General features: G+C 47.0%; 1 protein-coding gene across 3 annotated transcripts in view; it reads right to left on the bottom strand.

Moving 5' to 3' along the window:
• Nucleotides 1–27,212, bottom strand: part of NDRG3 (NDRG family member 3) — a 589,772-nt gene that overhangs the window by 414,420 nt on the left and 148,140 nt on the right. For all 3 annotated transcript variants that reach the window (XM_085619018.1, XM_085619019.1, XM_085619020.1), the window contains exon 5: nucleotides 26,264–26,384. In XM_085619018.1, the coding sequence (XP_085475144.1) occupies nucleotides 26,264–26,384 (121 nt within the window). The remainder of the gene's footprint in view (nucleotides 1–26,263; nucleotides 26,385–27,212) is intronic.

Genomic DNA, 27,212 nt, shown 5'->3' with positions numbered 1-27,212 from the left:
CTGTAGTTTTGGATATTCGTTTTTTGTTCACCAGGTAGTCGTGTATCTGTCTGTGCTTATATCTCATAGATTCCGAGAGGCCATAAAGCAATTTAAGTGTATTAAAGTCCAGAAAGCCTTGCGTGCCATATAGGTCCCCTAAAAGCCTAATGCCCCGTCTAGACCAGTTTTGAGCACTATGTTCATTGAAAATTTCCGGAAGACCCGGATTCCCCCACAACACTAGTTTTGAGTGGTAGAAAGTAGTTTTACAAAAAATAAGAATGTTAGCCCATATCTTTGCAATGTCTCTTGCGGTCTTGAATTTTACTCTTTTGAAGTAGTTGGGGTCGTTCACTCGTAATAAGAATAGGTTAGCGTCTTGCTTTAGCATGAAGGAGTGAAAAAAAAATGTTCCACCTTGGTTTAATAACGAGCGAAAGCGGAAAACAAAAGCAGACCAAAAATATAATTCAAGATCAGGAAAATTAAGCCCTCCCGTATTTATGTGATTTTTCAAAGAATTCAGTGACCTCCTCGCTTTTTTATAGCCCCATATAAAGCTACTGAATGCTCCGTCTAATTGTTTAAAAAACAGGTTGCTAAGGGCCAACGGAATTGAGCGAAATAAGTACATGAATTTGGGCAGCACCTTCATCTTGATTAAGTTAATTCTGCCGATAATATTCAATGGTAGTCTGTGCCATTTTTTTAAAAGTGAGATGGTAGATTTAACTAGTTCATTGTAGTTAATGTTGTTAATTTCTTGGATTTTAGCCGTTAGCTTGACGCCTAAGTAAGTAGCATTTTTACAGATCTCCGGAACCGGGACAGCGGGGGTATAGTTGGATATAATTTGAGTCTTCTGTAAGTTAAGCCTATAGCCGGAAACAATCCCAAATTTTTCGGCCTCAGTAACTATGCCTTGGAGTGCTGCCACAATGTCCTGTGAGTAAACCGCGATATCGTCGGCATATGCAGTTATTTTTAATGTTTGGTTGCCAGACCTGAAAGGAACGATTTGGGTTTGTAGCTGGAGAGCGTGCAGGAATGGTTCTAGTGAAAGGGCAAATAGAAGAGGCGAGAGAGGGCAGCCCTGGCGAGTGCCTCGTAAGATTGGAAACTCTTTGGATGACAGACCCCCATAAGATGTATAGGCTGTTGGGTTGTCATACAGAGCCTGTATAGCTCGTAGGAATTGCCCCCCGAAGCCCAGCTTGGATAAGACACACCAGAGGTAGTCCCAGCCCACTCGGTCAAAAGCCTTCTCGGCATCTAATAGGATCATGCCGAGTGGGGCGGATTCTGTCTCTGCTACGTCAAATGCCGTGATAGCCATATTTACGTGTGCTGTTGTGTCCCTCCCTATTATAAACCCGTGTTGTTGGGGGTTAACAATTAAGGGCAGGAAGGGAGACAGTCTTGTAGCTAGTATTTTAGCGAATATTTTAGCATCGGTATTAATCAAAGATATGGGTCGATATGACCCTCTCTCCTCTTTTGGTTTGTTCTTCTTTGGGAAGAATATTATTTTTGCCCTATTCCATGATTTTGGTGCCTTTCCAATGCGCCCAACTGATTGTATAACCTCCAGTAGCAAAGACCCTAATTCAGCTATGCAAATTTTGTAGATCTCCAAAGGGATTGTGTCCTCCCCTGCAGCCTTCCCTGCTGGTAACAGTTCTATTGCCTGATGTAATTCAGCTTCTGTGATAATGTCTGACATCGATTCTTGCATAGTGTTGGACTCTAAGTTGGTTAAGAATTTGTCAACATAATCCTGGATTGCATCCACTTTGGGAGTGCTTTCTGGGGTATATAGTGTGCTATAGTAATCAGCAAATTGTTCTACGATTTCTCTCTGTTGGTTGAAGATTTTACCATTACTGCCCCGGATACTTGTGATCCGTGTATGGGCTCTATCCTCAGCAACCTTATAGGCGAGAATTTTACCAATCTTGTCTCCGCTTTCATATTGTGAGATCTTGTATTTATGCATGTTAGCGCTGCTCTTTTGAATGAATTTCTTTTTAACCTCGTTTTTAAGTGAGCAGAGTTTGAGGCTGATCTCTGTAATCCCAGGCAGATTTAGTAGGAGTGCAGAAGCCAAGATTGCTTCTTGGGATGCGATTTCAGAGATGATCTGTGCCTTGTGCTCCCTGTGTTCAATGTTTTTCCTGATTATATGAGCTTGGGTAAAGCCCCTAATAGACGCCTTGCATGCATCCCAGACTATGAAACAAGAGGTAGTCTCAATGTTGATATGGAGAAATTCGGTCAGGTGTGATTTAAGCTGTGACAGATATTGTGCGTCTGAGAGTAAGTTCCTGGGAAAGGAAAAAGGTCTAGGAGGAGCCCTGATGTGTAGTATTTTGATTGTTAGGATTATTGCGTTATGGTCTGAAGAGATTCGAGGGCATAGGATCATCGTACTTTGTTTTAGCAGATTATCACTAATTAATGCCATGTCCAGCCTAGAGCAAGATCTGTGTGGTGCCGAATAATAAGTGTATCCTGGTATATTCGGATTTAAATATCGCCAGGCATCCTTGATGTTATGGATGCGACAGATATCGTGTATGGATGACCTAGTTTTGTGCATCCTGTGAAAGCTTCCTGAATAAGTTGTGTCTATTTTGTAATTCATTATACAATTAAAATCCCCCATAATAATGGGTTCTCCGTCCCAACCCAGGAGTTTTATATTCAATAAATCAAAGGTGCTTGGGTCATCCGTGTTAGAGCCATATACTACACAAAGAACATACGTATGATTATCAAAGCGAAGTTGGACCATCGCCAGTCTTCCGTCTTGGCTGTGAAAGGTCTGCAGTGTTTCAGATTTGAATCTTTTATCTGTGAGGATTGCCACACCTCTTGTAGAAAGCCCAAAGGTGGAACAGACCAGAATTTGGTAGCCCAGTTGTTTAAGTAGCTTTTTATCTTTGCCGGCAATGTGTGTTTCTGAGAGTAAGACAAGATGAGGGTTGTGTAGCTTAAGTTCTTCTGAAATTAGCATTCTCTTGTTCTTACTGTTGAGCCCTGCTACGTTCCAAGCCATTATCTTTATTTCATACATAGGTAAATGATTGATTTTTCCAGTCTGAAAGCGGGTAACGTTAGGTATGCGTTATTGCTGATATATGAGGTCATATATGACCGAAAAGACGGCACTGATTTATCCTCAAAGCATTTTTCCACAACAGCCTGAAGCATATTTTTATTAGTTTTAACCCACCAAGACCCCCCCACCACCCACCCCACCCTGATTCTCACCCCGAAGGGGGAAGAACCGCCCTTAAGTAACAGCTGCCGCTGAAGGGGCAGCGCACAAAGCAGGACAACCAAGAGTGCCCCCCCCCCACCCCACAATCCCTCTCCCCCAATACTCGCCATAAAGCCTAGCGTATCTCTACAAAAAACGGTCCTACCAAAGAAAAGACAAGAGAAAAAAGGTTTTTGCTAAGACATTGTAGGATCTAAATCGTGCCAAAGCTAGAGATGTATGCTTCCACTTCTTTGGCGTCATTGAAAAATTGAGTACGACCATTTTTAAAGACCTTGAGACGGGCCGGCTCCTGCAGGAAAGCCTGGCCCCCCCCAGATTTAATGGGGTCTATCAGTTTGCGTAACGACCAGCGCCTGTCCATCGTTTCCTTGCACAGGTCTGATCGAACAAAAAAAGATATCTCCCCTACAGTTACTGGGGCGTTAGGACGAGCTCTCTGCCAGACAGCTTGGCGTAAAAGAAAGTTGCCAAAAAAAATTATAAGAGGCCGTGGGAGCTGATTCTCTCTCTTTCTGTTTCTCATAGCTAGGGGAAGACTATGGGCACGCTGGATTTGCGAGTCCCAATCCCAGTCTGATAAGTCTGGAAAGGCCCTTTGAAACAACCCCACTAAGTAAGACCTCGGGTCGGCCCCCTCAGACCCCTCCGGAATCCCAAAAAGTCTCAGGTTGGATCGTCTCTGTCGATTCTCCAAATCCTCAACTTTGGATTGTAGTGTCAGCAATTGAGTGTCGTGTCTTTCTGTTGTTGTAGTTGTATTAAGATTTGCCGCCTCGATCTCAACCACACGTTGTTGTAATCCCACGATGTCTTGGGTAATCCCACCCAGTTTAGAGGCAAGATCTTGTAATGAGGTATGCATTTTGCTGTTATCCTCCCTCAGTTGAATATAATGTTCTTTAGCTTCGGCGCGTTGGTCTCTCAGAATCTGTAGTATAGTGTCTATTGAGGCAGGATCTGTTGAGGTTAGCTCTGGAACAGGCGCACTTTTGGGAGAGGCGCCTGAGTGTTCTTTTTGATGAGATAAAGAAGGGGCAGAGGTGATAGTATTAGGAGAACACTCATAGGAGGTCGTAGTAAGTTCTTGACATGCCGGCCCTGCTAGTGATGGCGGTTTAGGTGAAGCAGGTAAAGCATTGTTCTCCGCAGAGCAAAGGGTGTCCGAGAAAGGAGGCATGACTGATGAAATGGACAGATCTGAGGACTCAAAGGTTTCCATTAGGCTAGCACCTGATAGCCTCTGCGACAAATTCTTGACTAAACCCTTTGCTACAATCCATTTTCTTAGGGGGCTTTTGTCCACGAAAGCCTTTTTTTGATCCAGAGTGTTATTTAAGAGGGGGCGTGTTAATAGGACTGTTCTACGACCTCTTTTGGCTCGAGCCTTGTTTTTAAGTTTGTGGGCTTTCCCTCCTCGAAGTTTTATCTTGGGGTCATAGGGCCCATCTGTTGGTTTTCCCACTAAGTCATCTTCTGACGTGGCCTCATCTTCGTCCTCTGTGCTGACCTCAACAACGGAGTCTTCGAGAGGAGCTTGTACGTTGGTTTCGATATTTTCCTTGTGAGCCATTATATCTGGAGGAACCATAATTTCCTTAGGGCTAAGATTTTTAATGAGGCATAAGTTTGCAATGGTGGATTGCAGTCCTCCAAGCGGGATAGTGGTAGATGCAGTAGCAGATGGTAAGCCCGTAGACAGGGCTAAGCCCGAGCCACGTGTAGCTGTCGCAGATTCTGGTGTAACCCCAGTATCAGACACAGGAGCAAGCGCAAGCGCAGACAGCGTGGGTATGACAGAAAGCTTGATCAGAGAACTGATGGATGTCGCGTTAGGACCTGGAGAGGTGTCGCTAAAGGAGGGTGGTCGGTGTTTTGATAGCTCGGTCCCCTGGGTACTACTAGTTTGTTTGCTGCATGGACGTACCCCTTCAGTCAGTGGGAGCGTCCTGAACGATATGTTCTGAAATTGAAATTGAAGGGGATAACTGGTTGTTTTTGCCCATGACATCCGCCCCGCTTTTAGCCAGATTTGTAGCATGCAGTTTGTTGCCCCCCTTAGAGCGCGTGTCTACAAGCAGAATCGGTGGTCTCAATACCTGTTTGAACGCCCCTTCCGCCCCTTCCGTCGTTGCATGTTGCGTGGTGGGACAGCCGCTAGTAGCCAGCTCCTCGATATCGGGGTAAGTCGCGGCAGTCTGGGAAAGCCCTGGGGTTGTTACCTCCGTTTCCCGGGCGGCTCCGGCACTAACTCCAGCTGGAAAGACTCCGGTCGGATGTTTCGTGTGTCGGGTTGCGCGAGGTTGTTTCGCGGGCATCTTGCTCAGCTGGGGGGTTAGAGAGAGAGGACGGAAGGCAGTCCGGAGATACAGACTAAGCCGGTTGATCCCCGAGCTCCGTAACAGCCCTTGCAGGATCCGATGCACGAGTCGAGTAGTCCCCGGGAGTTCCAGCATGGAGAGCCGCCTCGATCTCTTTCCCCTGTAGCTGTATAGCTATGTAGCGGTGTTTGCGGCGTCCACAGAAGCGGGATGTAAGATGTAGGAGACCGGAGATTTTGTCAGGTTTGTGAGCGTTTTTAGTTTTCGGTTTTATTTTCAATTTTTCAGGTTTTTCCAAATTCGATGCATGCTAGAGCAGATAGAAGCATACTCGATTAAGGGTTGCAGGCATTTTGAAGTCGTTTCGTTAGGAGAGGAAGAGAGGGCAGGCGAGCCTCTTGGTGTGCTGCTTCAGCTCAGATCCTCACTCCGCCATCATGGATCTCCCTCTCGTGGCGGCGAAAACTATCCTGACTAAACAATGACAGAGAACCCGAAAAACGATGCGTCTCAGCCACGAATTCAGATGAAGTGCGCCAACATTCTAAATTGAGTGCTCCAAGTAGAATTCTGTGACAAGGGCTAAAGACTAGAACTACACACTCTTTTTGGAATGTCTGCCATCTTGGAGTTACTCTATCTCCAAGTAAGGGCTCCATCCTTCTGAAAGTATGTAGGTGACTGTTCTTGACTGGTTAAGCAGAGGGAAAAGTTCTTGTTTCTTGAAATCCTGACATCAGCATCCAATAGTAGAATGCAATTTAAAGTCCATCTTTGTGTAAAAGATTATGTTAAGCCAGACTCCAGGCTCACCGCTGAATGGCCTGAAAGATGTTCTACAATGCGTTCTACTTTCATGGCTATTACCAATCCTACGGTTTACTAGAAAGAAGCCTTCTGGAAGAATGCCCATAATTTTTGTTTTTGAACATATATCTGTTATCCTTACTACCTTTTTCCCTCCAGATATCAAATCAAGCCAAGATCTTCCATCATTTGTTTTATGATAGTTCTCAAGTTAGGGGTATTGACTATTTCTGGAAGAGGAGTTGTCTAAGACTGGGTCAATTAAGACTTTACAATTGCCTCCCCTCCCAAAAATGGGAATAATGATATCCAGGAGAAGATTCTATAGCTCCTGAAGAGGCACTAGATAGTCTGTATTGGGGCCATAATATCTTAAGACAGCAAACCAATTACCATAAACTTCACTTTGGTTACAACCCATCTCTCCCTTTTATCTACCATTCAATCCCCCCAAAGTGCACTATTTGATTGTTTTAAAAGAATAGCCACCCCTTTTATGCAACACTCCTGATTTACAGACAATGTTCAACCCATTTTTTTTTTTTTTTTTTTTTTTAGAATATTCATCCATTCTTCTTTCAGCAGATGGGTTTCTAGTATTCTCACTACTCAATAATCACCAATACTTGTTTCCTTCGCCTGCTAGCGACCCTAAGGCCATTAACATTCCAGGTTAAGATCCCTATGGTCCTCTCTTTGGTTATGTGTCATTTCCCCCTCTTAGTATGTGTAAGGGAGGAGAAAAGGCCCAAGTCTCTATAAAAACTGCCATTTTCTTTGTCAATGAGGACCTTCTTTTTCTCCCACATGCCCCCTCACCCTGTGCTAAAAATTAAACAAAACTTTGTGTATAAATGTGCCCCACCCCCCTTCCTACCCTGGGGAAGACTCCCATTTGTCACTGGGTATTCTCTTGGAGGATACCCTATTCGAGCTCTATCCTTCAAGTATTTATTAAACTAAATACCCTTTGGTGTGCTTTGATTTGTTCAATTACGGTTTCCACTTCTATTGGGTCCTTAATAATATGCTTTTTATTATTCCACAATATCCTCAACGTGGCAGGGAAATGCATCCAGGCTGGGGCTCCCAGTGTTCTTAATTCATGATTAAATTTACCCAACTCACATTGCCTATCTTGAGTAACTCTAGATATATATCTGTTCTAATTTTGAAAGACCATTCTCCCTTTATGCAAGTGCCCGCTTTGATGGCTTCTGTTAGTATTCTCTTAAACAGCCTATGTTTTAAATTGATTAAGATTTTCCTGTGCACCTTCCTAGCGGGAGATTTGTGAAAAGGATCTCAATCGATACTTAGTATGTCTTCCTCAAGCGTGCTAGTCTCAAGATTTGAAATAAACTCTTAGCAGTCCTATCATTGATCTCTTTATGTTATCTCCTTCAAAACCTTCTGGGACATTTAAAATCATTATGTTTTTTCTTCTTGCATTGTTCAAGGACCTCTATCTTTTCTTGTAAGTCCTTTTCAAACATTCTAAAGGGAAAACATTTATCGGATTTGTTTCAACCTCCCTATTCAGGGGGGTGGGGACATGGCGGCCGGCAGCTGAGCGGGTCGGGAGCTCTCCCACCTTTCCGGCGGTAGTGTGCAGCAATGGGGGAGAAGTGAGGGGGTCTGTTTAGGTGGAGGGAGCATCCATGGGCTGAAGGTCTTCGGAGGTCCAGTTGAAAACCTGTCTAACGCGCATGCAGTGCTCGGTACAGCAAGAAGTCTGGGTGGGCACTTTTCTCCGACGCGACACTGGAGTGTGGGAGGAGGCAGCTGCACGGCTATCCTGTGATTGGCATGCTTCAACCAGGATTTGCTTCCGGGGGTTCCAGGGAGTGCCTTTCAACCAGAAGGTTGATCCAGAGGCAGTAGGGAGACACAGCTAAATAAAAACTCCGGATGTACCAAAGGAAAGTTCACATAAAGATGAAGATCTATAAGATTCCTGCAAAGAAGAGAAGCGGGAGGAGACCTGCAGGAGTTTCTATTGGGCCCCCGGTATCAGGGATAAGAACAGGCAAACCAGGAGTAAACACAACACAGAGGTAAGGAGATAGATGGAGTTACGTGGGGGCAGGTAAATGGATATACCTTCGGGAATAAGCACATTTTAGAGATTCCTGTCAGACCAAACTCTAAAAACAGACACAACAAGACTGCCTTATCTTAACCCTGCCTCTCCCCAACAACTAGACTGGATAATCCACCAGAAAACAGTGATGGCGGGAGGGCAGAAAGGACAAAAATAATGAGTTACTTGCATTCGGTAACAATGTATCTGGTAGAGACACAGTCTAGCCGCAGATTCCTTAACTTAGAATATCCCCAGGAGTCAGACTGGATCCGGAAAATCTTTTTCCCCAGCAGTACCTCTGCATGCCAGGGGGGGCGTCGCACGGCTCCGACCTAACATCGTCCACGGAAGTGACGTCAACGGAGCCAAATAAGTCGTCGTCCCCCCCCCCCCCCCCCAGCGTGCTGACGTCAGTTTTCTTTTGTGAAACTTTTTTTTTGTGACAAAGCGGAGCCACTACAAAAACTGGGGGTATAGGAACAGTGTGCCAAAAAAGATCAAAAATCTGTGAAACAATGACAAGAAATCATAGAATGATGAGAAACCTCATCATGTGAAAAGAGTACTCAACACTTGAAGGGAGCGAACAAAGCACCCGCCCCTAGAAACAGTCTCGCCCAAGCGAAGAGCTGCGCCCCCCTAAGAGAAAACAGCATTGGAAATGAATGGCATGACAAACTAAGGACAGTTCGCAACCACAGGATGGAACTGTATGAAAAACAGTCTAACCACAGGACGTAACTGTAAAGGGCAAGACTGGAACATGACTTCTGGCGAGTGACCAAAAGTGAGCAACAGAAAACGTTCACCACACCCCCCACAATGACCTATGAACTGTAGCATAGTCAAACAGAACCTCAACCCTGCAGCATAAACAAGGAGACCCCAAGGTAAAGGGGAGACACAGACTAGGGCGGAGGGAGGGTGGAAGAACATGAGAATCTCCACACCGGAAAGCCAGGGCGGAAGAGCATTGAAAAGCACAGAATCTAGCCACCCAAAATGAGAATGGGTGGAGAGCTAATGTGCCAGAACAGAATGACACACCCTGCCCCCAGCGGCAGGTGAACTAGAGAACACCTCAAGAAGACCAAGGCCACCTTTAAGGTAGCAAGTGGGCAGAACAATGCCTACCAGGAGAGACATAGGTGGATGACAGGATGCACACAAGGACATGTGTACCACCAGAACTACACCACCATTTCCTTGTTCTTTAGTAGGCTACTGGGATGTTTGTGCCTGTATCATTGGGAAGGGCAGTAGCCGTTACTATGTTGTGCAGCTCCAAGCTGAGAGGCCTTGCTCACCAAAGCAGGCCTGGTCCGCCATCTCCTAGCCTAACCTCACCTCACTGATCGCAGACTGCCGCAGCAGCATTTAGGCTTGAATGGTCAGGGCCACAACAGCCGTCCCCCATAGAGCCCTGCCTAGCACACCTCTGTCTCACGAGGCACATCTACGGGCTTCAGTCGATGGGTGGGAAGGGGGGGGGGGGGCTCGAGCCAGTCCTCTCATGGCTGCTGCCCTCTCCCAGGCCCCGGCTGCAGAGGCCCGGAGTGCTGCACAGTGGCCTCTCCAGTAGCTGAACAGGTCCCCACACAGTCCCCGGTCTGATTCCTGCATTCGCGGCCCGGTTCGCTAACACGAGGCTGAGCTCCTCCTGCGAAGAAGGGTGCACCACTGTCACCCAGGTGATTGCCTAGTTGTTCTCAGCGGCTTACCTTAGTCCTTCCTGGCTGCGGTGTGAGTTGAGCAGCTGTCGGGTTCATGCAGCACCTAATGTCCCAGGCCCTCTTCCTGCCGACGGGTTCCGTGGACATCACAGGTGAGGTCGATCTCCTGCATCAGCTGAAAGGGGTGGGGGCGGAAACAGACTGATGTTTGTATAGCCCCATGCCTCCGGGTTGGTCCCCTGTTCCAGGCCTGCACAGTCAATGGCGCATGCTTCTCATTGTGGGCCTCACGGGCCCACCCGGCCTCACCCCAGGCCATCGTCTGCTTTAATCGCCCTAGGCACCATGCACGGGCCTCAAAACCGCCCAAGGACCGTGGGGCTCTCTCTGCGAGCCTGCCACAGTCTCCTTCAGGTCCACAACTGGTCCCCACTGATATCTCTGTCACCACTCTGGCTCCAGCTGCCCGGCTGCGAGCAGTGGGCCTCCACCTGCGGACTATGCACTAATCTCTGTTCAAGCGGAGGCTAGGAAGTTGATCGGGGTCTTGCATTCAACCCCTGTTCCTCTCGCTGCTCTAGGTTAGTGTCCCAATGTTCCCAGACACATTCACCAGTTTATTCCTACTTTGAAGGATCCCACCTCAACAATTCGTTAATCAGCCTAACAGTCTCCAAATGCCAAATATGTCAGAAGGGGTCCTTTTATTTCCCTAGAGAGCGATGTTGGGGGATAGCAATGGTGTGTAGGTGTTTGCCATGTCTTAATAGTAGGATAAGTCCTCAGTTTTCCGTTCTGTGTCAGGGACAGATCTCTTTCAGACCATAGCTACTCCCCTTTATGCTAGCACCAGCACTAAGGCCAGAAACCTATGCACTACTGCTACTACATCTCTTACATACCCGTCAGTGCCATTGGTGGAGAGAGACACAAAGAACAGCCAATCGTGGATGACATTGTTCTGTGATTACTGTGCACCAGTATGAAAGTATGGATGCACATAATCATGTCAAGAGCAGAAAATCCACCACTGGGCAGCTGCACCTCTTGCATTAGGTATCTACCACAAGCACAAATTACTTCATGCCAACAGTTGTACAGTAAAGTCTAAAAATGAACTTAAAATAGTGCAGTCTGTGTCTAATACTAAAATGATATTTAAAGGTTTTGTGTACAGCAAAATAACTATAGCTCATCAGTTAATTGTGTGTGCAAGTCCCTCTCTCATTCACATCTAACCCATGAACAGACTATAGTTAGTGGTGTTAAAGTGGCACTGGGAATACGAGATACAGTGGCACTGGGAATACAAGAAACCAAACACCTTCTGCCAGGGTTAGTGATAATCTGTATAAAGACAACTAATGCTTGGGGTTTCCTGGTAAAAAAAAAGTAGCAGGACCCACACGCTGCCTGTATAGAAAAACAAGCATTGGCAAAGTAAATGGGTCTCACCTATGCAAAAGCAATTGGCTTTGGCAATGTGTTTTAGCCATGCCGTACATCAGTGTGACTGTTTTGCATGGGCAAGAGTTAGTTATGAGGAGTTGGGTGGGGTAGATTGGAGTGGGGTAGTTTGGAGTAGAGTGGAGAGGGGTAGATTGGGGTAAAGTGAGGTACACTAGAGTGGGGTACAATATAGGGGACTAGAGAGGGGGTGGGATAGATTGGCATGGTAGACAGAAGTGGTGTGGATTGGGGTAGATTAGAGTGAAGTGCAATGGGGTGGAGTGGGGCAGATTGGAGTGGAGTAAATTGTGGTATGTTAAAGTGGAGGAGATTGTAGTGCATTACAGTGGGGTAGAGAGGAGTGGGTAGATGGTAGTGGGGTGGGGTAGATTGGATAGAAGTGGAGTGTGGTAGATTGAAGTGGTGTGGTAGACTGGGGCGGGGTGGATAGGGGTATGGTGAGGTATATTGGTTTGGAGTGGGATAGATTGGTTTAGAGTAGAGTGGGGTAGATTGGAATGGGATAGATAGATTGGAGTTGCATATATTGGGGTGCTTGTAGCTTAAAATTGTAGCAGCGACAAATATCTGATCTGTCAGAAGGCGTCCTGCATCGGAGTCAGCCCAAAGAACAAGTTACTTAACTTCGGTAACGCTTTTTTTGGTTGACTCAGTATCTGCCTGTGGATTCCTCACCTTGTGAATATCCCCTGCGCCAGCAACATTCGGAAACTTTTGTAGCAGTCCACGCCGATGGGGTCGAAGACGACGTCACAGAGACACGGCTCCGCTCGCCACTCCGCTGACGTCACCTGCTCCATAAGAAGACCTAGTCGGCGTGATGACGTCAGTTCCGCCCCTTTTTCCCGTGCCTTCGAGGCACACGGACGGACTGACAGCAATATATATACACAGTATACACAGTACACAATATGCAGAACACACACACACAGTGTGGAGAATAAGCAGAAAGGCAAAAGAAATAACACAATGCCCTTGAGAGATATAAATACATTTTGAAACACCAACAACAGAACTATAGGTATAGACAACGGGGAGGCGGGTGGGTCAGTGAGGAATCCACAGGCAGATACTGTATCCACCAGAAAAAGCGTTACCGAAGGTAAGTAACTTGTTCTTCTGATGGATACATCTGCCAGTGGATTCCTCCCCTTGTGAATAGATTCCCACAGCAGTCCCGCTCAGTATGTACCCTCATGCAGTTACATCGTTAATAAGATTTAATTGTAGGAGCATGCTACATATGTTTCCCTCGAGATATGGATAAGATAATACAAGTATCTCGTGGTCTAACCTACTCTGACTGGAGACCTCTGTAGTGTTCGTTCTCTGGTTAGGGAATAGACAGGGATTGTGGTCCCCCGGTACCCTTCCCCAACATAATTTTTGTCTACTAATTCCATTAATGCTCCTTTGATAGAGCGAGTTATACCATTAATAAGGACGTTTGATTGTTGTTGCCTGTTCACGAGTTGTGCATGGGATTTGTATCCACTGGGCATTTATGCAATCTTTTCCATCTATAAACAGGGGCTGGTTCACAAAATTACTCTGAGCTGACATCGTGACAGTATTCATAGCATGTTTGTTCAGTTGGATCTAGCATGGATTGAGCTATTCATGTGCTTATATTTTTGTGTGCAGACCCGAATCTGTTTGCGTGGAACGTGACTGTTTTCCTTGCAGTATCTGGGAATAGAGACTAGTGTCCTGACACCGGCTGACGTTCCCATTTGGTAATTGTTGGTTTCCCTACTTAATTGCACAGCCATGAGCAGCAGATAGACGCTGTGTACATTCTCGCGCTATATATAGGACTGCGCATGTGCTAGAGACTTGTGGAGCGATGAGCAGCAGAGAGACGCTGTATTCTTTCTCGCGCTATACTTAGGACTGTGCATGCGCTAGAGACATGTGTCTCGAGACCGGCTTATGTACGTTACAGATAGGCGGTCCTATTTAGACAACGATCACCTACACCTGTCTCTCGAGCTAATGATCGCTCCAATCAGAGCGGATATTTAAAGAGCCCTCCCCCTCCTGCCGTCACCTCCCAGACTGCGCGGAGTCCAGACCGAGGTATCGACGGACAGGTAAGGGGAGAGGAATCTGAAACTTTGCACAGAGTAGACATAGGCATTTGGTCTATGTCTGTTTGATATATGTATTTGGGGAAGTAGTCAGTACAATGGAACCACCTGATATTGAACAACTAATAGAGGTGTAGTAACCCTCTCTGGAATTGATAGCAGCAAGTATGCAGAGAAAGGTTGTGATTTCAGAACCTTATGAAGGGAGATCCAGTGTTTGACTGCACCGTTTATAGTCTTCACAGTGATGCATTCCTCTGTTCATTGGCATACCGGGATGAGAACATCTGGTTGGTCTAGATTTGGAACACAGTGATTCTCCCGTGTATTTGGCCAGTTTCGCTTTTAGAGCGGTTTTCTTAGAGTCATGGTTTTTATTGGTGTGGTGTTGTTAAATGGAGAGTAAGGGGTGTAGATAGACAAGTATCCATGCACAACTTGTCCTTTTTTTCCCTACTTTTTTTTTTTTTTTTCTTCCTCATTTACTGCCATGGTTCCAGACTACTGAGAGCCAACTGTATGGGTGGCGAAAGTTGCGAGTGTACCAATGCGCTGTCACAGCTGATGCTGGAAGGGCAGTAGGTGACAAGTCAAATACAGGAGCCCTACAGCTGCCATGGTCACCCCAGCAGCCCAACCCTTACTAGTCAACAGACAGAAATTAACCAACTTTAAGGTTATATGTGCTGTTACCGTAGAGACCTACGAGCCTGGACCATCGAAAAAAAGAGAAGAACAGCAAGATAGTACCAAGGCAGGATAATCATCGGAGCTGGGGAAAAAAAAAAAAAAAAAAAAAAAAAAAAACCCCAGCCAGCACAACAAATTCAAACCAGGCCATCCAGTAACCTCCAAAAGTTTCTCCTGTCACGATTACCAGCCCTGGCGATATCTAATATAGAGAACTGAAGCAGGGATCTACGCCACTCAAAGAAAGATGGTACAGTGGGCTCTTTCCAACGTTTACAGATTTCTCTACGAGCCACCAACATTGCGTAGAATAGAAGATTACCAGCCGTTGATCGTGTGCAATCTGATGTTCCAAAAATTACTAGCTTCAGGTCTATTAATAGCGGACGACCTAGCCAGGCCGAGAGTTTGCTACTAATTGCGTCCCAAAATGGAGTTAAGTGAGGGCATTCAAAAAACATGTGAGCATCAGTAGCCTCCATAAGTCCACATCTCGGACAAGCCACCAGACCACCAGCCGCGAATTTCGAAAGTCTATGTGGAGAGTAGTAAGCCCTATGTAATGTAAACAAGTGATTCCTGCGTAGCCTAGCTGGTTTCACTAATTCCCACAGCAGTTTACAGGAAAACAACCAAAGATCTACAAGATTGGGGGTCGGTACCAGGGAACTCCACAGCTGTTCCGGGAGAAGAAAATCGCCGTCCATTTCATCCATTATTAAGGAGTACCATAGCGAGACCTCTTTTTTTACAGCAGGCTGATCAACTAAGAGGGTTTCCAACTGACTTCCTCCCCCTAGAATGAACTTAATAGAACGCGTAGGTCGCATTCTTACCGCTTGGGCCCAGCTTGCTATTTGTAGATATTTAAATCTCGAAAGATTGGGCCCAACTTTACAAACTAGGTCCTCCCAGGGGAGCAAAGTCCCTTCCACAAAGAGATCCCCCCAAACAACCAACCCAGATTCCCTGAGTGGTAAAGCCAGTGCGTCATTTAGCCAGGTTGGCGCCTCAGGGAGGTCCCATAGAGGAGCTCTGCTAGAATAATACCCCAAGTTAATACGGGATTTTATTTTTGCCCAAGTTCTTGCCAGACCCTGTAGGATCTTCAACTTGACCTTTTTGAAGAATTTGGGGTCTCCGAATTTAAACAGAAAACCAGACTGCCCAACTCCTTCGCACTTCAACAGAGTGGCAAACAAATTGCCGTTCCCGACGCCAGAAGGTGTTTTTAAAAGCATACGTGAGTGGGAAAGCTGGAATGCCCAGAGATAAACCTGTAGGTCAGGCCCGGCCAAGCCCCCCTTCTCTCTCCGACGCCTTATCTTTTTCCAGGCTATCCTTGGGTTTTTATTACACCAAATAAAAGAGCTTATCTCGCTCTGAAGTTTAGCCAACAAAACGGGTTCAAAGTAAAGAGGAATTGTATTAAACAAGAAAGAAACCCTAGGGAGAATAGACATTTTCACCAGGTTAACTCTACCAATTACAGTAAGGGGAAGGTGAAGCCAAGCTCTCATCAATTTGGAATGACGCTTCCATTACCCTTATATTAAAACCTGGCAAACCCCCTACCGATTGTGGCTCTTACCGCCCTATATCTATATTAAATGCTGATTATAAAATTTTTGCATCTCTGTTGGCAAGAAGGCTGGGTCGAGTCATTCCAACAATAGTACATCCCAACCAAAAGGGTTTCATTGCAGGCCGTCAGCTCTTCGAGCTAACATACGACCTAATAGGGGCTATCGACATGGCCACTTTGAGTGCAGCTCCACTGGCCATTTTAACACTCGATGCGACTAAGGCCTTCGACAGGGTCAATTGGTTGTACCTGTCGGGGGCCTTGACCAAGTTTGGTCTGGGAGGAAATTTTCGAAGGGCTGTACGTTTGCTATACAATCGCCCAACAGCTCGGGTACTTGTTAACGGAGGTCTTTCTGATGCATTTGTTATCTCCAGAGGGACCCGTCAGGGTTGTCCTCTTTCCCCCCTCCTATTTGATCTCTATATTGAGCCTCTCGCTCAAAAAATACGCGAAGAACACTCCATCATACCTTTCGCATGTAGGGGATGGGAGAAGAAGGTTGCGTTATATGCGGATGATCTCATGGTTATGACCTCTGACATCGATTCTGCCTTCCCGGCTGTCATCGGGCTGGCTGTGGAATTTGGAAATGTTTCTGGTTATGAGGTAAACGCAGCCAAAACAGAAACATTGGTGTGGAACGATGTCGGTAGCAGCTGTGGTAATGGCTCAAATAAGACTCTACGCTATTTGGGCTTAAACATTACTAAGGATATCTCTCAGATCGCCCCTACCAACTTTGCTTTTTTTCCCTACTTGTTAACAGAGCGGTGCCTCCTTCTCCGAGCAGTCAGCCAGGTGAGGTGAGGCTGTCCTCCCACAGAAAGCTGGGTGAGTTGAACTTATAATGATACATGTTTTCCCTTTAATGGTTACCACGTTTTGGGTTTTTTCTGATGAGTAACGCAGTGTCTAAAAGTCACTGTAGAACAATGGTCACTGAGGCTGTACACAATTCGATGATATACCTCTCTTATGGTTGGATTTTCCCTATCTTTTAGGAAAGAAGATCAAGTTCTTATAACCAAGCAAAAAGGTTGCTTGTCTGGTAGGGTGGCTGTTGCCACATAAGATTTTATGAATTTTTCATTTGTCACTAAATTACTCACTAGATACGTTATTCCTGCAGTAGCCCTATTTTCCATCTATTTAGGTCCTGAAGAAAGCCGGGTCAGTTGACCGTTTCGGCTGAAACATGTCGACCTTATGAGACCAAATCAGGAAATAGTCTATCCTTTCAAGACTATTTGTTTTTTTTTTAGATATGACACCTGGTCAATCCTTAATAAACATACTTTTTGCCCACGTAGTCATTTTTAATACACTTTCACTTTATAGCACTGCATGCACATTAGCTTTACTTTTGAGTCTGAACAAGTTAGATTACACACTGTCAGGAGTCTCTGTATGCGGGGATAAATAAGTCGGGCACTCAGCAGAGCCGGCTGGTTCGATAGTATGGGCCCAGACCACAACCCCCTAGAGTCTCAGATGACGAAGCTCCGCCAATGAGGGTGGGCTGATGGACTCTTAACTTTTGACACAGTGCTGTATTAACTATTCGGTGAGGTTCTCACTTTGTTTATAGCTTCTGAGTGGCTTCTTGTTCTGTGTTGTTGGACTTAGTACCTTTTTCTAGTTGTTTTCTGTCCACCCTTCTACACCAGAAAGTCCTGAAGGACGGAACGAGCAAAGTGTCCGTCCCTCCTCACTTCGGTGTCTAAGCAATAATGTTTTGCGAAAGTGTGGAGGGAGGCCCAAGTTGCCGCCCTACAAATGTCCTCCACAGGAACCCCCCTAGACAAAGCAGATGTGGAAGACTTTGCCCTAGTGGAATGAGCTCTCAAACCCTCTGGAGGTTCCTTACCAGCCAGGGAGTAGCAGATCTTAATGCACAAGACAATCCACCTGGAAAGGGTGCGCTTGTGCACCGCTCGACCTTTCCTGCAGCCAACAAAGCCCACGAAGAGCTGGTCATCAACTCTGAAGTCCTTTGTCCTGTCCAGGTAGAAGCTCACCGCCCACTTGGGGTCCAAGCGATGAAGTCTCTCCTCCTCCTTGGAAGGGTGAGGGGGAGGATAGAAGGAAGGAAGGGTAATGGATTGCCCCAGATGGAAGGGAGTTACCACCTTAGGTAAAAACGCAGCCCTGGTCCAGAGTACCATTCTTTCAGCATGAATGGTCAAGAATGGGGGCTTTGAACTTAGAGCTTGAAGCTCACTTACCCTCCTTGCCGAGGTGATTGCAATGAGGAAAACCGTCTTAAAGGACAACAGTCTCAAGGGACACTTGTGTAAGGGTTCGAAGGGAGAACCCATAAGATAAGTTAATACAAGGTTTAAGTCCCATTGAGGCACAATAAAGGGAGTAGGAGGAAACCTGTTTGTGAGACCCTTGAGAAAACGAAGAACAATAGGTGATTTAAATAACGACGGCTGATCCGGCAAACAAAGGAAAGCCGACAAAGCCGATAAATAACCCCTAACAGTAGCCACAGCAAAGCCTTGCTGAGCAAGAGAAAGGGCAAACTGAAGGAGGTTAGATAGACGAGCCTTCAAAGGGTCAATGGACTTCTCTCCGCACCAAAGTACAAATTTAGACCACCTATAGGAATATATGGATTTGGTGGAATGACGTCTGGCAGACAAAATTACATCTACCACATCAGGTGGGAGAGAAAAAGAACTCAGGTTGCCCCATTCAATCTCCAGGCATGAAGGTGTAAGCTCTGGAGGTGTGGGTGAAGAACCTGCCCCTCCGACTGCAAGAGGAGGTCTGCCCTCAGAGGGAGACTGAGCGGAGGGCACGAGGAGAGGTGGAGAAGATCTGTGTACCACACCCTTCTTGGCCAATCCGGGGCAATCAATATAACTTGGGCCCGGTCTTGGCGAATCTTCCTCAGAACCCGAGGAATCAAGGGTACGGGAGGAAACGCGTAAAGGAGTCGTGAGCCCCAACTCAACTGAAACGCGTCCCCCAACGCTCCCTGCATCGGATACTGGAGACTGCAGAATGACTGGCAGTGAGCATTCTCGTGAGTGGCGAACAGGTCCACCCGAGGAGTTCCCCACATCCGAAAGACGTGATGAACCACCTCCAGATGAAGCCTCCACTCGTGGTCGGCGGAGAACTGCTGACAGACCTTCTGCACGTACGTTCAGCACCCTGGCCAGATGATTTGCCATCAGACAAATCCGATGGTCCTGAGCCCAGGACCATAGACGCAGGGCCTCTCTGCAGAGACAAAGAGACCCCACTCCTCCCTGTTTGTTTATATACCACATCGCTGTAGTGTTGTCCGTCAGGACTTGAACAGACTGACCGCGAAGGGAAGGGAGGAAGGCCTTGAGCGCCAAACGGATCGCCCGTAACTCCAGAGGGTTGATGTGAAGCAACCTTTCCTCTGGAGACCAAAGACCCTTGATCTCCAGATCCCCCAGATGAGCATCCCACCCTAAGGTGGATGCATCCGTTATCACCGTGGCCACCGATGGAGGTAGATGGAAGGGCTTTCCTTGGGACAGATTGCCCTCCACGCTCCACCAAGATAGATCCGCTGCAGCTTCTCTGGAGATCCTCACAGACTCCCTGAGATCTCCTTTGTGCTGATACCACTGCTTGCGGAGGCACCACTGGAGCGCCCTCATGTGCCAGCGTGCATGGTTGACCAACAGGATGCAGGAAGCAAACAGACCGAGCAGGTGAAGGACCTTCAGGACTGGAACGACCGCTCCATTGCAAAATAAAGGAATAATTTCCTGTATGTCGAGAATCCTTTGAGGAGGAGGAAATGCTCGACACACAGTAGTGTCCAGTACCGCACCTATGAACAGGTTGCGCTGAGAGGGCACCAGGTGAGATTTGGGCACGTTTATCGAGAAACCCAATTTGAACAACAGCCGAGTTGTATCCACCCCCGATTCTTCCTCTGTAACCCTTGGACAAAGAGCCTTGCTGTTGTTGCTGGGTCTGTCTGTAAGAGCGAAAAGTCACCCTTGCGAAGCCTCTATACTTCTTGAAAGATCCCCTTGGCTGGGACTGAAGACCCAACGACCTTGCCGTAGCCTTGCACTCCTTGAAGCGTTCGAGAGCAGCATCCACCTTCTTGCTGAACAAACCAGACCCATCAAATGGTAGGTCCAACAAAGCCGACTGTACATCTTGGGAGAATTCAGAGGACTTTAGCCACGCACCCCTCCTGGTGGCAACAGAAGACCCCATAACTCTGGCAACTGAGTCTTCTGTGTCCAGTCCACTTTGAATTACTTGTCGTGCAGCCGCCTGAGCATCAGTCAAAACTTCTTTGAAGCCGGCCCTATCCTCCTCCGACAACTTTGGTGCCAATTTTTTCGCTGAGTCCATAAGCGCATGGATATAGCGCCCCAACAGACAAGTCGCGTTTGTTGACTTTATGGCCATGCTGGCTGAAGAAAAGACCTTTTTGGCCGACTGGTCCATCTTTTTAGCCTCTCTGTCCCCTGGAACCTGAGGGAAGGCACCCTTGGATCTTCCCGAACAAGCAGCCTGAACCACCAGGCTCTCAGGCGATGGGTGCGATGTTAAAAACTCAGGATCCCCTGGAGCCGCCCTATACCTCCTTGCGACTGTCCTAGAGACCGTGGGAGCTGAAAAAGGTTTACGCCATACCTCTAGTACGGGGTCGATAATGGCTTCATTAAAGGGCAACAAAGGCTCCTAGACTGCAGTAGGCGAATGCAACACCTCAGTAAGAATATTAACCTCAGTAAGAATATTAGACCTGAACTCCGTGGTTGGTAACTGGAGGTCTAACAACTCCGCAGCCTTCCTGATGACCGCATGATACGGCGCTGCATCCTTTGAGGGCTCATCTGATGGTGGAGTGATTTCCCACTCAGGAGACAAATCCAGCCCACTTGCCTCCTTTAGCTCCTCAAACACTTCAGAGTCAACCAACTCTACCTCTTCAGCTTCCTGCAAAAGATACCTCCTTTCATCCACCACTCTCTGCGCCTACCTTCTGGATCGAATCCGCACCAGCGGCGTCGGCGGCGCTGTGTTCGAATCAGACGGCGCCGGCCGTGGCATCGAACGTGGATCCGCTGGAGCAGCCGGCGTCGAACGAGGTCGAGCCGGCGCCGGTGAAGAGGGAAGAGGCGTCGACGTCCTCGGCGCCAGTAGATGCCAAGACGGCGCCGCTAGAAAGAACGGCATGAATGGAGCTTGAAGATAGACCTGCGGCACTCCCAAGTTAAAAGCCATCGGACCAATCGGACCCGCAGGTGCACCAGTGGTATACATGGCCCTCGAAAACACCCCATACATCGCATTTAGATAATGCGAGGGGTCCTGACCCGGTCCAGGGAATGCAGGGTACTGGTCAGGCATCACCAGACTCGGGCCTGCCGACGGTGGAATTAGCGGCGTCACAGGCTCACCTGGGACTGGAAGATCCTCAACCGGGGCCGGAGACGGAGCTGGAGATGAATCCAGAGCTGGAGAGGGAGCCGGCGTCGGGGATACCACCGTAACCGGAGATGAAGCCGGAGCCAGCGAAGCCACTGGAGAAGAAGGAACTGGAGGTGAGGTCGGGACTGGAGAAGGAGACACGGATTCCTTCCGACGCCGAGCCGGCTACTTCGGAGCCGAACTCTTATTGGAGTGATGACGAGAAGAATGCCTCCTCTTCTTCTTCTTCTTATGCTTCTTGCCTCTCGAAGCATGCCCCGAAGTCGATTTAGACGCCGACCTCGACCTGGACTTCCTCCTTCCTCTCTTTCTTCATCCTGTCGATGAAAAGCTTCGCCTCCCTTTCTTTTAGAGCTTTGGAGCTCATCTTGCGGCAGCAAGAACAACCATCCACATCGTGGTCAGATGAGAGACACCAAACACAGTCTTCATGTGGGTCTGTAATCGACATGTGCTTGCCACATTCCTGACAGGGCTTGAAACCCGACTTCCTTGTCGACATCTTCTCGAAGAGAAACAGAAGAAAACCAGAAGAATACACAAAGTATCAGAAAAGCTACTATCAACGATTCCCGAAATCCGTTGGTGTCGACTGCGCGGAAGAAAGGGAACTGACATCACGCCGACGAGGTCTTCTTATGGAGCCGGTGACGTCAGCGGAGTCGCGAGCGGAGTCGTGTCTCTGTGACGTCGTCTTCGACCTCATCGGCGTGGACTGCTACAAAAGTTTCCGAATGTTGCTGGTGCAGGGGATATTCACAAGGTGCGGAATCCACTGGCAGATGTATCCATCAGAATCTAGTCAACTGCAACCTTGCCTTAGGTTCTACAGCAGGGGTCTTCAAACTGTGGGGCGCGACCCCCAGGGGGGCCGTGGAGTGATGCAAAGGGGGTCGCGCCTTCCCAGTCACACTTCTGCCCAGGCCCAAGGGCTTCAGCCCCCACCCCCCCCCCTTCCCCCGTCCTGTGTCTCAGCCCGGGCTGCTGCAGTGAAACTTGAGCTGCTGGGGGCTCAGCTGGGCAGTGTCTGGATTCCTATCTCCGGCACCCCCCGTGTTTTTTCACAGGTCTTTAAAGACCATTTAACATGCCTTTGTAAACTGCTTACAGAGGCTTAGGTTTTTTTGCTGGTTCCAGTACCCCCTGGGTCCCCACTGTGCCTATTCCTTACATTTGGATTTTACATTCACTGCCGTAGTGTGAGAATGCATTTCATGGAAAGGAATACAAAGTTGGCTTCCTGGGGGCGCCGTGAGTGAAAGTTTATTGTGCTTTTGAAGCATCTGCTGCAGCGTTTCTTTCCCGGCAATTGCCAGGCCTCACATAAATGTCAAGATAACTCGTGTGATTAATTATCTTCCTGGAGAGAGATCAGCATTTTGTATAGTTGTGGTTTTGACTTGGGTGAAGTTAGTGCAGAGGGTTAATATGCCTGCTGCAAAGAACGTGTACCAAGTAGATTACAGAGTGCGTATGATGTGAAGAGATCAGCAGGTTACTGCTTTCAAAAGAGACATCCTTTTGTTACTTGCAATTTATAACTTAAAGTCCTAATAGAGAATAGTGAGCTATTAACTTTCATCCTAGAACAGCATACACACTACAAAGAATACATTATTAGGCCATTGATTAATGTTGCAAAAAGGGTTAATTTGGCTAGAAATCAATTATTATTATTAAAGGAAACTCCCAACTATGCTGTTTCTTTTTCGACTCCGAGTTTGTGCTTCTCCACACCAAGCACTCTTGAACTATACTGCCTACCAGTATGGATGACATGTGACTCCTATACTTTTAGTCCTTTGGCTTATGTAACATTTCCTATACACTGATTTACACACTTATGATTGATTGTCTCTGTGTAATGTGTGTGTGATGCAAAGTGCTCGGACACCCTACACTGGTATGAGTGGCACTATATAACTAATTCAATGCATCTGAGAGTGTGGGGTTATGGAGACTTGGTCACTGTTAAAGGGTGCTAGTGAGAGAATCCGTGGTGGGGGTGGTCATTGTGGGGGGCCCCAACAAACATGGTCGCACAGGGCACCACCAGCACTAAAGCTGGCCCTGGGAAGTATGCACAGATAAGCGCTGAAAATACCGCTTTAGGTGACTGTTTTTTTTTTGTACCGACTCGGCCACAAAAATAATCTGCTGGCAACCCTAACCATAGGACTGGAAGTTTGTTGCAGGATCAGCACATTATTTATTTTCTTCACCCTCGATCCCCGATTAATGCCGCAATAGTTTAACTTAGATCTTAAAGTCTACGCCCCGTCAATAACATGCTGAGTTACTTCATGGGTCTGGGAATGCACCCTACATTCAGACAACTCATTCCTCATTCTCGCCCTTCATTGTCACGCTCACCCTGCACTCACAGTGATCACAATGCACTCACACTGATCACCATGCACTTGCACCATTCACCCGCTCACCTTGCACTCACAGCGATCACAATGCACTCACACTGATCACCATGCACTTGCACCATTCACCCGCTCACCCTGCACTCACAGTGATCACTCTGCTCTCAAAATGCACTTGTCCTGCTCACACTATACCTCAACCTGCAGTCACACGAGTACACTACTCATCCTGCACTCATGTGACACTTCACTCACCTGTCCCCCTCACTACTCAATATGCAACTCACTCAAACAAGCCCATCAGTAATCATACATTCATTCATCCCATTCTGAACTTGCATCCGCACCCAAAATGAGAGAGGACAGCAAGGGAGTGAGAGAATTTGATTGAAGAGGTCAGGGATGAGGAGAAATTTGAATTGCTGAAGAGAAGTGTGGACACGCAAGAAGTGAGTGTGATCCAAAGGTGAGGGCTTCTGTTAGAACAAAGGGGAGATGTGAAAGAGGAATGGGGGGACTGGAGAGGTGTAAGATACAAATAGACAAAAATTTGAATGAAGAGACGAGGTGAATGAGAAGTGCTGAGGGGCACGGGAGGTGACAGGGCCAGAGAGGCCATGAGATAAATGTGAGAGACTGTTAGAGATGAGGGCAGTGAAAGGACAGAATGGCAAGAGGTGATTAAAGGTGAAGTGAGAGGTTGAATGGGGAGAAAGAAAATGACCTGCAAAGTGAGAGAGGGATCCGGGGTTAGCAGAGGAGAGAGGGATGGAAGGGAGGGGGTGAGAGGAAAGCTGCATGGGTAAAAGGCTTAACTCTACACAAAACCGCCAGGGTTTTAAGGGACCCCTGCTTCTTCCGGTCAGGGCCAGGTGATCTTCTAATGTGGCAGCACGTATTGCTGCAGAGTGGAAGGCCCTTCACAAACGTTGACTTGAAATCTTTGATGATAATTGCTGTATTTTGGTTATAAATGGGTACTGATTGGGTGAAATCTTTCCTCAGCGTTACTGTGTGTAACAAATATCAAAATAATGAAGCAATGCTATCCCAAAATACGCGGCATCACATAACCTTATTTACATTTTCATCCCACGCAATTTAGTCAACAGGTTTAGACATTTTTGTCAAGAGGGGGTCCTTACGCCTCAAAATGTTGACAGGGGGGTCTCGGCATCCAAAAGTTTGAAGACCTCTGTTCTACAGCCAGGGATATCACTGGGTTAATAATCAGCAGCATTAAATATAGTGGTGATTTATCTGTGCAGATAACTAGGCGGTGTCAAGCCCAATAAATACACGACACCAAGTTTATTTCTTCCATACTCGGAGGCGGCAGAGTAAGAAACATGCAGAAAGACACTGTTGAGGCAATCTCTCTCACTCCACATTAAAATGTAGTGAGGAGGCCATGTGATACAAACAAGTAGCTTAATGTGCCCAAATTGTAAACCGTAAACCTCCGGGCCTCCTACTGCTTGGCAGTACCAGAGTCTGACTAAAGTATTCACCAAAAGTAACTTGAGCATTAATGAGCAACAGCTCGTGAAAAAGGCACAATTTAGAATACAGAAAATGTTATTGTTCATGAAAAAGTAGCCTCAGAAGAGCTAGTTTTCATCAGAGAACCCCTACCAACCATCAAAAGTCGAATTCCAATGTATTATATATTATTGGACATTTTCAAACTTTTTTCATGCAAAGGAGTTTGAAATTGAAGGCAAAGAAGTTGGCATCCTCAAATTACTATGTGGGAGCACAGCAAAAGCATCAAACAGAATATAGTATGGACTATGAGGCCTTAAATGAATCCAGAAGAGCTCCAATTGTCCATTGAAATTAACACAGATTTTTTTTATATATTAGTTTGTGATTTAAGCTAAATATTTCATAATTTGTTTGAGGAATGTTTCAGTATTTTTGAGTTTTGTTTTTCAGTTCAATTAAATTGCTCAGACCGAGATCCTCAAATTCCAATAATGTCTGGGTGAGGGTCCCCAGATTCCAATAATTTAGAAAAGGTCCCCGGATTCAAGTAATGATTAACTGGGGGTCTACAAAAGTCAAACGGTTAGGAACCACTGATCTACAGTCTTACTTACAAGTGTTAATTACCTATTCTGTGTCAATCACATCTTGAAAAATGCCCTAGTAGGTTCCATTAATCTAGCATTTGTTATCCATGAGTGTTCCCCTTTACCCCTATCCCAACAGCATATACTCTCAGATATTATTTCTTAATCTGCCATGCCTCTGTATTCTGTAAGTAGTGTATGATGGTTCAAGCAAGTCAATGTACTTAAAATGATTAAAGCTGCAATAATTATAAAATGGAATCATATGGATGGAGAAACTTACAAAACTCCAGATACTATACTTGCTTTTATGGGGCTTAAAATTTAAACGTTAGTTAAAAAACATAACTACAGGAAAAAATAATAAGAGTAACTCACCCTGTTGGAAATGGGGGTGCTCCTTCCTGCTGACCAGGAGCATCAATGTGGCACACTGCAAAGTGCTGGGTAATCTCCTGCATGTCTTCAAAGTTAAAGAAGGTGTTGAAGCAAGATTTGTCTAAGAATGAAAAAAGTAAATGTTACTATAGGTATAAACTCCAGTGCTCTTATTCAATCAACCCCATTCCCATATTGTACATTTCCAATGTCTGTTATGGTGCCAAAGTATCTTGGAATTGTAAGCATTTGTTCTGCATACTTTGCACTCAGTCACTTTCACTTTTACTCAAAACATGGCAGTTTCCACTAAATTCACTCAGCCCAAACATATCACATTTAAGCTAAAGAGCAGAGCAGGCTTTGGCAAAGAAGGGAGGATACGAAACTTGCAAATCACTTTCATGCTGCGCAATATTCCCCATTATAAGTAGAGTAAGGCCATAGACCGCATACATGTTCGTATTAAATTTAATAAAACGGAGGCGCCGACGAAGATGGCCGCCTAGAGACAGAGCTCCGCCGAGCCCACTGTGTTCCCCAAGGATATCCGTCCATTTCTCCGGGTGGCGCGCATCAAATTCGCAGCGCCACCTCCCTGAAGTATAGCGCGACCGATCGGCGCTTGGAGCGGCGTCCGGAGGCTGCGAGAGGACCGGCGGCGGCGACTGCTAGTGCCGCGGGGACGCTGGCGAGCGGCTGGAGCCCGAGACGCGGGAGGGCCGCTGCTGGAGGTCCCGGCGTGAGGCCTGCATCGTGGGTGCGACGGGCGCAGAGCAGAACATCGTGGGCGGCGCCTGAGATATAGCCGCGGGACATCGCGGCCTGGCGACTAGCTGCCGGCTGGGATCCCTGGTGAGCACGCAGGAGCGGGGACAGCATTGTACGCCTCTCGACCCGGCCTGTGGTGGCGGCCGCCCGCGACGAGCTGGGCTCCGGGGTGGAGCTC

Source organism: Triturus cristatus, chromosome 7, assembly GCF_964204655.1.
Source record: "Triturus cristatus chromosome 7, aTriCri1.1, whole genome shotgun sequence".
Taxonomy (NCBI): Eukaryota; Metazoa; Chordata; class Amphibia; order Caudata; family Salamandridae; genus Triturus; species Triturus cristatus.
The sequence above is the reverse complement of the archived record's forward strand: the minus strand, read 5'-3'. Positions and strand labels throughout refer to the sequence as shown.